We start from the raw sequence: 12327 nt of genomic DNA on the forward strand, positions 1-12327 counted from the left end.
TATTTTTAGTGGTTAAAAGGTTATGTGATATGTTAATCTTGAAGAACACTAAGAAACAAAAGAAAGAAACATGAACATAAGCTTAAACCTTAAAGAAATCATGTTGTTTACATGTTGACGTGTTGTTGATTATTGATTGTTGGTAGAAACGAGGTTGATCATCATATGATCTTGCTAGATCATGATTAAAAACATAATCTAGCAAGAAGAGAGGATAAACTTGATAAAAGTTAACGGATCATCCTTATGGAAATCATGAACTTGAAAGGATACTTTGTTTTCTTGAAAAATAAAGTTCAAAGTATGTTGTTAATCATATAGATCTAAATATTTCATGGATGGCTTCTAAAGAAACCAAGTCAAAAATATAAGTTTCACTAGATCTTGGTTTTTATATAAACAAACTTTATTTTTGGTAGATAAACAAGTGTAGGAACACTTGTGAAACAAGAAAATTTCATAAAGAAACATTTTTAGAAATTGTGACAACTGTCAAATTTGCATGCACCCGTACGTTTAATTAATAATGATTTATGCTTAATGACTGTGCTTGATTACGACTGATGACTTAAGCTACTTTCTGATTTTTGTATTCTACGTGCATATGCATCACATTTCATGTTGTCACTCCATTTATTGCATACCAACTTTAGTGACATACTTGATGCACAAAGCACAGTTAGCACGGTTAGCGGATAACACAGAAAGATACTGACACTGCCAGTACATAGACAGACAATGTTTTGAGGCCCAGTATGAGACAGGAACAAGGTACTACACTAGTATGGAGTGTAGGGAAGTAAGGACCATAAAACTGCGTAACTAGGTGATAGTTTAAGTGCTGGGAAGTGCCTAAAACCCACTACAAGTGCAGAATTATGCATTATTTATCAAAAATTCAGCATTTTATCATGCTAGTAATATGCAAAAATATGGCAGAACGGTCCTGTATGCTTTCCTAAGTGCCAGGAATTAAAAGGGTTACAAAAATATATATAAAAGACACTTTACGGACTAATTAAACACTTTAACGGAACGGTATCTAACCGGATAGCCGGACATTACCCGGGACACTAAGTTTTTGTCAAATACATTGTTTAAATATTTCTTGGCTTGTCATGATCCCCGAACACCCTAACACCCACTAAATATCAAGTAATTAACATATACAAGTATACACTTGGATTATAACTTATGATTACCAACTTAGTTACAAAATTTACATCCAACCCCCCCCCCCCTAACCAAATTCGGTCCTAAGAGGACCCACAAATAATCCTCACCATACCTCCTAAGATAGTACTACATTTGTTTATTGGATCTTGCGTGTTGATGTTGCCAAAAAATAAGAAAGAAGATTATAAGTATGGGGAGCATCTCCACTACATCATTCCATATCTTCCCACCACACCCTCACTCATCTCTCCCTCTCCCTCTCGGCTCCCATAACCGCCACCACCATCACCACTTTAACACCATCATCTTCTTCCATTTCAAGCTTGTTTAAGCATTAGAAGGTGCTTTGTGAAGGTGGAAGCTTGAAGGAACTTGGAGGAACTTCATTTCTTGCTTTCTTTCACCACTTCATCATCATTTTTCATCATCTTTGCACTAGAGATCTCCCCTAGCTATAAGCTAGTAGTAAGTCTTGATTTACTCTTGTTTAATTCCATTTTGAGTAGTTAAAAGTTAAAGTATGATGAATATCAAGAACACCAAGAACATGAAATAAAAGATTTAAACATAAACCTTTACATAGAGTTAACATGAAGGAGAAATGTTGTAGTAAGATGTTGTAGGGAACATGTTAATTTTATGATGATTCTTGGTTGTGTGGTGTTAATCACCATATGGATATTGTTAAATGATGATTAAAACCATGCTTTAACAAGGTTAGAAAGTGGTTATGTGTTACATGAATTAACCACCTTCTAGTCTAAGCATGAACTTGGAAGAAAATTATTTTTCTTGAAATAAGTGTAAAAACCTTTTATTTACAAGAAGAGTTCAAGAGTTTTATTTTTGTAAAAATTGTTTACAAGTTGTAAACACTAAACTTTTGTGAGAGAATGGTTTTTAAAGAAATAATTACACTTTGAAAGGTAACTAAACCCACTAAACGCTTTACTAAGTTACTACGCGTTTTTGTGATATACCAAGTTCATAATTAACATGGAATGCATATAGTTTTTGCTCTTGGTGATGAGGATTGATTGTTAATTGATTTTGAAAAGAAAATGATATGCTTAATAGCATGGACACCTCTGTTTTTAGGGGAAACTCTGGCGAAAGTTTCTAAAAATCCCAATACTTATAAATTATTTTCTAACGAATGTTTACAAATATGTTTTAAACATTGTCTTTCAAAATAAACTTCGCCATAAGTTTTGTTACGAAATTTCAAAACATCGGAGGTTGGTTTTCGTAAATAAAAGCAGATAAATACATATTTAGAGTATATATTTCATACTAATACGCTTCTGTGAATATTTGTTATTTGTGGAATAGTTATATTATTTTAGGGTAAAATAATATAATTTACCAATTTATCATGACAATTACAACTCCAAAATAATACCAAAAATTACAAGGAATAAATATGTAAGTTACACACTTGTCATTGGGAAACCGAACGCGAACACGTAACTTATGAAATATTCCGGAAGACACCGTGACAATATATTTTTGGTAAATACTATTTTGGAAATGAAAGAAGTAAAGATATGATTTTGTACATATTACCAAGCATATCATATTTTCGACAAAGAGAAAATATATTATTTTTGGGAGGTTAAAAATATATTCTTAGCATATAGAATATATATGATTTTGGGAAAATATATATATACTTTCTGGACGATACATTATTTTTGGGACAAAATAAGTTATTATATATTTTCTAAAGTGGGACTTGAAAATATAAGTGTTTTGGGAATATATATTAGGAATATATTGACGTATCTTTATTTGGAATAATACGCCGGAATACGAGGCCAATATCTGGAAAGTTATACGAACACAAGAATACGAATACACAAGTATGAGATACTCCCATCCTTGGGAAGGAAATGCGAATAACCATACTTGAGAAGCGCTATTACAAAAATATTGGAAACACTCTAAAACTTAACTTAAGGGCACTAATCAATACTAAGAGCAGGCACGACCCGCTCGTCTAATAGACGTTAGTACACTGTAGGTAGTCGTGTTTGCGGAGGAGACTTAGGTTACACAGACTGAAGACGCAATACAGTGAGTTCATGACCCCCTTTTCTCTTAACTGTTTTCAGTTTTATACTTCGGGGGTGGAATACATGTTACAACTTTTACAGACATTTTTATACATGGTATGGTTAGCTTAAGGAGGGTTTACTACTTAGATCATGTGAGTGGTGGGTACAATACTTAAGGCAATTAATCCTCGTCGTAGGACCGAGGGACATGAGTGATAGATCTATTTGGGTGTAGCGAGCCCCACTCCTGAGTCCGCCGAATGGACCATGTGGTGACTATGTCTTACAGCCGGAAACCCGGTGCGAAATCTGCTAGGTTTGAGTCTTCCTGCATCACTTCACACATATCAATGGCCTTGCAAACCATTGGTGATCTATTTTTCCTTATTGCTACATACCAGGGACTTACATACATACTTACAATGTTTCAAAGGTTTATACATACACACAAACGAACACATGAACTCGCTCAACTTTTGTTGATGTTTTTCAAACTACATGTATTTCAGGGAACTAAACGGATCTGGCAGGGTGTATGCATGTGTCTACCAGCTGCGTGTTAAATAAAGAATGTCATCCATGGTCGAAGAGTTTAAAAGATGTATCCTATTCTTGGACGGGATACATGTTTCTAAACTCAGGATTATATAAAGTCTTTTGTTGAGTCCATGGGAACTCATTTGAACATGTTATGGTTTGTAACTAATTGGCGACAATGTTTTCAAGACAATGGCATTGTGGTATTTTCTAAACTTTTTTAATGGATGAAAATCTTTTGGTTTTATCATATAGCATTGTTATGATTGATTGCTATGGTATTAAGAAGTCACACCAAATAACCATGCTTCCGCAAAAGTCAGGGTGTGACAGAAATAATGATCATAAGTTGTAAAGATCCATATTCTTTAAAAATGGAGTTTTTAAAAAAGCAATCACACTTTAAAGGGTAACAAGACTTGTACACTAGTAAGTTACTACACGTTTTTATAAATTTTCAAGTTCATGAGGTGGTAATTTATGATTGTTTTAGCAAGATTGGTAAGTAAAGATTGTATAATGTTGATTGAGGATTGATTGTTGTTGATTGTTGAATGAGTTTTGGAAAAGAAAATGATATGCTTATTAGCATGGACGCCTCCGTTTATAAAGGAAACTCTGGTGAAATTTTCTAAAAACTCCAACACATAGAAAATATTTTCTAACAAGTGTTACAAGTGTATTTTTTTAACTATGATCTTTCCACAAAACTCAGAGTGTGACATTTGAATTGTGTGGTAAGTGATAGAAATAGTAAGTAGATAAACCGTACATAGGATACATGTTATGCATGCACGAAAAACTAATTGTTATCTGTACCTTATTAGGACGTGCCATCCTCCATGGGTAGGATACCAATATTAATCCTGCGTATTCTCCTTGGGTAGAATACGTACGTTCTTCCTCCTTGGGTAGGACAACACCTTAAAACTTACTAGACAAAACTCTATCATTAAGTCCCTCATTTTATATCGACTTAATCGCCGAGGCCAATGGCGAGCGAGTCATTAGTTAATAGCGCTATTAGATTTAACAAACCTCACACCGTGCCAGTCGGACGGGCGTGTACTAATGGACTATGGCAAACTGTCAATGATGATAGACATTGACGTAGGGCACAACTTATTTTCGTTAGTAGTCGATATGGTAACGGTCTAGTGGTTCACATGGGGAAGCCCCCACCGATTATGGATATGGTTTGGGTAATAAAGAAGGAACTGGTTAATCATATTTTCAACTATGGAGTAACCCCCACGGCAAGTAAGCCAGCAAAAGACAAACCATGTTTTCGGAAACAACTTAAAACTAAACAACCAACTGTGAACTCACTCAACTTTGTTGTTGACTCGTTGTTACATGCCTTACAGGTTGTTAGATGCTTATGGAGCTTGCACGAGGAAGAGGTCGTTGTGGGATATGGACTGTTATGTTCCGTGCTTAACATTTGAACTTTATGAACTTATAAGACTTATGTTTTGATTTCACGTTTTATGCTTTCGCTGTTTAATTTGAACTTGGTTAACTAGCTTTTGATCACCAATTATATTGTGTGGTTGGATTTTATCTATCTTAAATACATTGTTCAATATGGTTGGTGGCTTGATCCTGGTCATGTCACGCCTCCAAGCGGTGATACTCCGCATGGTGGATTTTGGGGGTGTGACACAAAATGTGGCATGTCCCTCTTTTAGAGGCAACGCTACCCTCGGCCATATTGGTCTGAGTCTGCAGAGATACAGTCCCGTATGGCCGGTTTAAAGTTTTAATAGTAGTTTGTTTATAAGTGATTACAATTCGTTCTTACTTCGCTCGATATGATGCTATCAGATTCAAGGGAAGTCCTAATAAGCTTGAATCAGGTCCTCGCAGGATCTATATATTGAACGAGGCAAGAACTTTACCCAAACCATCCTTCTAACCCCCTTCCAGGCAGTTAACACGCTTTATATAGACCGTAAAGACACGAATGAGTGAATCAACAAAACATGAAGAATGATAGAATAAAAATTCACCTTCAATATAAAAAAAAAACTAGTTATTAAAGTCATTAATACATACCCAATTAAAAAGTGACCAAAGGTCGGAAATCAAAAGTAATACACAAAATATTTTCGTATTCACCAAGTGATATAAGAGATTAGCCAAGCATGGCCATAGTTTGAAAAAAGCTCTTCTTATCGATCTTGGATCCAGAGACTACTCTAACTCTAACTAAAGTGGTGGAAGATGATGATATTGTGGAGGTAGAAGTGAGAGAAATGGTTTGCCAAGGGATGGTTTGCAAGTGAGCCAAGCACCTCTATTTATAGTTGGAAACAGGAGACTCACACGGCCCCGTGCCTGGTGAGCACGACCCCATGTCCTTCATCTTCTATGTCTTCATTTAATGCTCTTGTCAGTTCTTTTGTACATACGGCCCCGTGCTGAGGTGACACGGCCCCGTGTCCCTTGTCGTTTTCTTTTTGTCTTTATTCTCTAAGGAATCTTGACTGGGGCACGACCCATGCCTGGTAGGCACGGCCCCGTGCTGGGCTTCTGAATTGTTACTTTTATTCTTGGGATGAAGCTTGGAGGGTCGATACAGTGTGTCAACTTCCTTTCTTCGTATTTATGTTGGTTTTTTTTCTTTAACTTGTTCCTTTCGTTTATTTGAGCTTATTTCATCCTAAAAATCAAAAGTAAACAAAGAAACACACTTTTTTCCAATATTAGTACTGAAAAGGGTTATTTTTATACCGTATTTGATACAATTTATATGTTACATTTTGTGCATATCAACCACTGACCTGAATCACATATCTGCAATACAATCTATCATACATGCAAAAGAAAGCTACGTTGAGTGAGTTCTAAGAGTTAATTTTAAACAATACAGTTAACATCGAATCACTTTTATTTAAAGATACCGTAACCATATAAGAGCATCTTAAACTCCAGCCCAAGATACAACACACTCGAGCCGGAAAAACGTCTGATGTGGAGGTTTCCAACCAAACCGACCCATTACAAAACTCAACCACTTCATACACGTGACCCGCTTATTACCCTTTCTTAACACTTGTCGTCGTCACAAGCGACTACGCTTCTAGACCTGACTTTCTACCTCACAATGTCGACTCAAGTGCAATACAAGCAAGAATTCAAATCACCAACAATTATGCCATACGATACTTTACCCGCCATAAGTTTGAAAAGGGTGTGATGGGTTTAAAAATGTTGACTGAAGCGGTTAAAGAATGTGATGGGGCCATAAGGTTGGATTCTTGTAATGTGAAAGCTCATCATCGATTGGGGTCTCTACTTGTTTGGTAAGTTTAAGATTATAAAAAAACTTTTTTTTTCGTGTTATGTTTTTCAAGAAGTCTTGAAACCCATTTTTCTGCTAGTGGTGATGGCTGATGGGGGTGGTGGTGATCAGATGGTGGAGGCTGGTTGGAGAAGAAGATGGAGGACATATCAGTAATTTCACACATATACAAACAGAAAAGTTAATAATGTTAACCTCTAGGGACGTCAAGCGTGAAAAAAAATCAAATGACAAGGACTCAAGAAGTGAAGGCGGGATTGAACATGTTAATTGAGGCAAACCTCAAGTACGAAAATTGCAATTTACACTATCAATTAGGTATGTGTTTGACTTAACGTATTTTCCTTCTTTTTAGCAAATTTGCAGGGAACATTACCATTTGGATGTGAGAAGTGGGCACTCCTCGTTAATTGAACTCAAGAAATCCATCAAGGAACTACCACCTAATTTCATCATTTATTTATATATTAAGAGAATAGAAAAAGAAACGAAAAACTAAAGAGCTCTAAGTTCTCACACGTGAAGTTTTATTGGGCCTTAGTTAAGCATATTATGAGCGATCTTATCACATCTTTCTATACTAATAAATAAAATATTTTTGGATACATGTCACTTTCTGGTGCTTTCTCACTTTATTTTTTTATATATCTCTTATATGAAATAATAATAATAATAATAATAATAATAATAATAATAATAATAATTTTAAACAAAAATCAGATAAGAGTAAATATTTGTTTTCCTATAAATAATTTTAAACAAATATTTAGATAAGGATAAACGTTTGTTTTTATTTAATTATAAAGTTATATCCCGAGTATTATGAGTAGATATAGATACTTTGGAGTTCGGTGATTGAAATTATGGTAAATTAGGAATCAAAGGTTCCCGTTTGATATATAGTTAATAATTATATTTTTTTACTAGAATAGATAATTATTTTAGGTTAGGGGCATATGCTACTATCAAATTATACATGTTTTTAGATGCATTGCTATAATGGTTTGAACTCACTATTTAGTTGCACAATTCTTTCAAATGTCAATTCTAGACAACTTAGTTTCATCTTTGTAATGTTAGGCGTACTGTTATAATTGGTTTAAACCTATCATTTATCGTACATTGCATTAACATCTAGGATCAATTTTACGGTATAATTCATAAAAAGATGATGAAATATATAAAAACGCAAGGATCGATCTCCACCTTTTTGTACCGTAAACTATTTTGCATACAAATTTGAGACGGGTGTTTTATGAATAAAATAAACAACTAAACATGAAGATGCATAAAACTAACTAAAATCAGTGTATCTTATAATTTGAATGTATCATAAAAACAGGATTCAACTCCATGTAATACATGTGTTTTTTACCTAATATTAAAAATAAAAAAAAAACAAACTAAAATTTTATAATAAGTAAATAGTACATCACAGTTCGTTTTTAAAAGATAAATCTTGATTACTGTATGTGTTAACATATGACATTATATTTTATTCAACATGTGCAATACACGAGTTTTTTTAAAGATATATCTTTTTTTATTATTTATTATATAAAATTACATTTATACAGTGCGTGTAATACACGAGATTCAAACCATTCATATATAAAAAAAAGACATAGAAGTAGTTAAACAAATTGATAGTTTTTTTTTTTTAACTTTTATTATTGTTAAAATAATAAGGGGACCTAGTAACCAGCCAACAAACCATTGATGTTTTTGACTTTCTGTATATTGGTTCCGGTTAAAGTTTAGTGACCAGTTTCAGTTGACCTACTTTGATCATATATTTGACTTTTTAAACAAAGTGCAAATCTCACGAAGTGATTATTCTACGGTCGAGCTTTAAGGAAAAGATCATACCAGATGTTTCCATCAACAGAAATTTTGACCGATTTCATGGTCAATGGCGGGACCTCAAACCACCACCTTAGTATATTTCATTGCAAATCTTACGTATACACCGTTAACATGGGAGGCTCTTATGGTGTGTGGGGAGACATCCGCAAAAGGCCCGTAATTTCGAGGGGCACAGGATTTAAAAAAAAAAAAATCGATATATATATGTTATTTAAAAAAAATTGTAAACTCATACAAATCCAATATAGTGGCCTATTATCAAATATCTTTTTATTCTTTATAGTTTACCCAATTTAACAGTTAGATTTATTGGGTCCAACCTAATACTAATATGATTTTAAAAAATAAAAATAAAAAAAAAACAATTTTCGTTAAAGCATATGAGCACATTTTTCAAGCTCGAACAGGGTACGTGAATTCTCAGATACGCCACTACGCCACTGACCGTTAAGTATAACATACAATTCATACACCCGATATAATTTATTGTATACCGATCACAACATTAGTATGTGAACATTAGTGAAATAATATTTAATCTAACCTTTCATAATTTAATCATAATCGTGAGCGAAGAGCAAGCTTATGAGGGAAACACGCATCTTAAACTCCAATTGACTCACTTTGAGGACTCCTGATTGTATTGTAGCTGAACCACTATTGAATATACTGAACCAACCGCGGACCAACCCCCTGGCAAGACCACTATAAATAAACAACTTATGGAACTCCATGACACAAAACAAACAATGGTCCAACTCATGGTTACAATTTTCCTCTTTATTCTAGCAACCGGATCATCCTGGGCTCAATCCACCGATGACGTGAGTTGGGCCAAACGCGTAGACACGGGCTCACAAGTCGTGACCACCATGCAATTCTACTTTCATGATACCTTAAGCGGTCGCAATCCAAGTGCAGTCAAAGTGGCTCAACCGCAGTCGTCCACCAACTCACTTGGAGGGTTTGGTAGCCTATTGATGGTCGATGACCCATTGACCGAAGGACCCAACAAGAATTCCAAGCTCATTGGACATGCACGTGGGATGTACGGTCAAGCGGCACAAAATGATCTCGGGTTGATCATGGTTTTAAACTATGGTTTCACTGATGGAGTGTATAAAGATAGCTCGTTTAGCCTCTTGAGTTTGAACCCTGCCATGCAGACGGTTCGCGAGATGGCGATTGTTGGTGGTACCGGACTTTTTCGACTAGCACGTGGTTATGCATTGGCTCGAACATATTGGATTGACCCTAGTACCGGCGATGCAATTGTAGGGTACAATGTTACGATTACTACTTATATTTAATTTTTGTTGATGTTGGTTACCCTTTTAGTACCACGTGTATGTAAGATTACTATTTATACGTATTTAGGATATAGTAAAATGTTGTCAATGTTGTTTGTCACATCTGATTATCAAACATATTTTAAACGGGGACAACGATAAAAAGGTAAAAAAAGAGTTACACCAGACTAGAACCGGCGGGAACGGAGCACATTTACCACTACACCAAAGCCAAATTCATGTTAACACTTCTAATCGAAAACTAATATATTTAATACCATAAGGGGTAGGGGCGCCCATCACTGATCACTCATCACTCACTCACAACTTCCAATTAAATTTCGTCATGTCATAAAACATTATTCAATCATTAGTGATGGATTTTAGTGGAAATGTCCATCACTCACCACACACCCATCTCCATTTAAAAATAACTCACCATGTGATAAATTCAACGTTTTATGAAATCCACGCGTTGTGGAAACCCCCGGCGGTGGTGTATCACGCGGTAAAACGCGTTGTTCCCCCTCCATAACGGTACTACAGAAATGATTTGTCTAGGCGGTGGAAACGAAGGTTATGAGCGGTTTCTGACCGCCCAAACAAAGGTCGCAGGAAAAAATGGGTCACTTAATCTGGGCGGTTAACAACCCGCCCAAAATAAAACCAAGACGCCCAAAAAACCTTGTAAATGTTTAGCACTTTTGTATCATTTTGGGCTACAGTCAAACCGCCCAAAAATATTCAAATGATTCAAGGCTACAATCAATCGCTCAGAAAGAATTAAAAAGGAATTTAAAAATAAATTATAATAATTTCACCAAAACAATATCAATCTAGCCAAAAAGAAAGAAACCCAAACAAATTCATATATAAAATCTGTTTAATTACATTATAACTTGCATAGTTTACAAAACTTGTTCAATCACAATACAGTACAATACAAAACTAACCTAACCGTATCTAGCTACTATCATTAAACTAGCGGATTCAGCCCGCACGTTGCACCCCTTCATAGAGGATTGTTCACCCAAGAAATTGCTTTCCACAGATCAACTAACTGGACATCAAGGTTCTTGTTAGCTAACTCTTCAACTTACCACTAGTGTCGTTGCCAGCCCTGTGCGGCGAATTTAAAGTGCGATGTGCAATGATAAATAGTATGAGCGCGTTGTGGCGATTCTTTGACACTATGCATACATACCTGTTAACCCAAGTTATAAGTTGTTCAAGTGTAAAAAAATGAGCTAGGATTTTGCTTTTGAGAGTTAAAAAGTAAATATATCATTATATGAACTCTTTAGTACTAATTTTAACCTGAGTTCAGTATTGAGTTGAGCTACTCGTTCTCACTTGTTTTGTTTTAGCCTTTTGCTCAGCTTCCTTTTGCAGTTGTTTTTAAGTGCAATCCCATGTTCTGCAGCTATGTAATCTCTTTCCTGTGCATAATCACTATGAAAATCTTATCTTCCAAATCATGAAATCCAATTTAAAAAATAAAATATAAGATATAGACTATAGAGCAAGTATATGTTTATCTGATGTTGAAACTCTTTTACACATACCTTTGCTTTCAGTGCCATGCCAATATATTACTTATCTTAATATCTTGACGGACATAACGGGTCTTTGTATACTATAATACAATATTAAACATCACTTATTTATAAAACCAATGCAAGGAAAGACAATAATTTTTTTTTTTTTTTTGAACGGCAAATTTCTTTTAATAAAAGTCAATAAATGATAACAGGTTGGCCAGACTCCTTTGACCCACAACAACACAATTCGCCACCTCTATTCAAATAATTTAGAGAAGAGGGTCTTAGGAAACAGTTACCTATGCGTCAAAAGCATCTCCTCGTGCGTCTCTTTTTCTACATGGATCTTAGTCTGATTTTCCTCCAAATCTTTTGTCATCAAAATATGTAAACAAATAACTATGAAGAATATAATGGTGTAAGATAACAAAATTAATATACACAGATATAAATCACATTACAGTTCAAATTTAGATCAAACTAACAACAATTGAGCAGCTAATTTGTCTATGTAACTTTTTAATAATAGTCTAATCGATAAGTATCTAGATGAA

General features: G+C 34.8%; 1 protein-coding gene and 1 long non-coding RNA gene across 2 annotated transcripts; one reads left to right on the top strand and one right to left on the bottom strand.

The window, feature by feature from the left end:
• The first annotated feature begins 9700 nt into the window (after window positions 1-9700).
• On the top strand, window positions 9701-10353 carry LOC110921477 (dirigent protein 23). Its single transcript, XM_022165804.2, has one exon. It carries the CDS (start codon window positions 9705-9707, stop codon window positions 10251-10253), a length of 549 nt encoding a protein of 182 aa, XP_022021496.1. The 5' UTR covers window positions 9701-9704; the 3' UTR covers window positions 10254-10353.
• Window positions 10354-11623: 1270 nt separating this feature from the next.
• Window positions 11624-11861, bottom strand: LOC118489167. The gene is made up of 2 exons (XR_004886605.1): window positions 11798-11861; window positions 11624-11671 (listed from the first exon to the last, which is right to left on the bottom strand). It is a non-coding gene; the product is annotated as an uncharacterized LOC118489167 (long non-coding RNA).
• Window positions 11862-12327: the final 466 nt, after the last annotated feature.

Source organism: Helianthus annuus, chromosome 17, assembly GCF_002127325.2.
Source record: "Helianthus annuus cultivar XRQ/B chromosome 17, HanXRQr2.0-SUNRISE, whole genome shotgun sequence".
Lineage (NCBI taxonomy): Eukaryota > Viridiplantae > Streptophyta > Magnoliopsida > Asterales > Asteraceae > Helianthus > Helianthus annuus.

Coding starts and splice junctions, on each gene's coding strand:
- LOC110921477 (XM_022165804.2), top strand. CDS start 9,705: ATGGTTACAATTTTCCTCTTTATTCTAGCAACCGGATCATCCTGGGCT.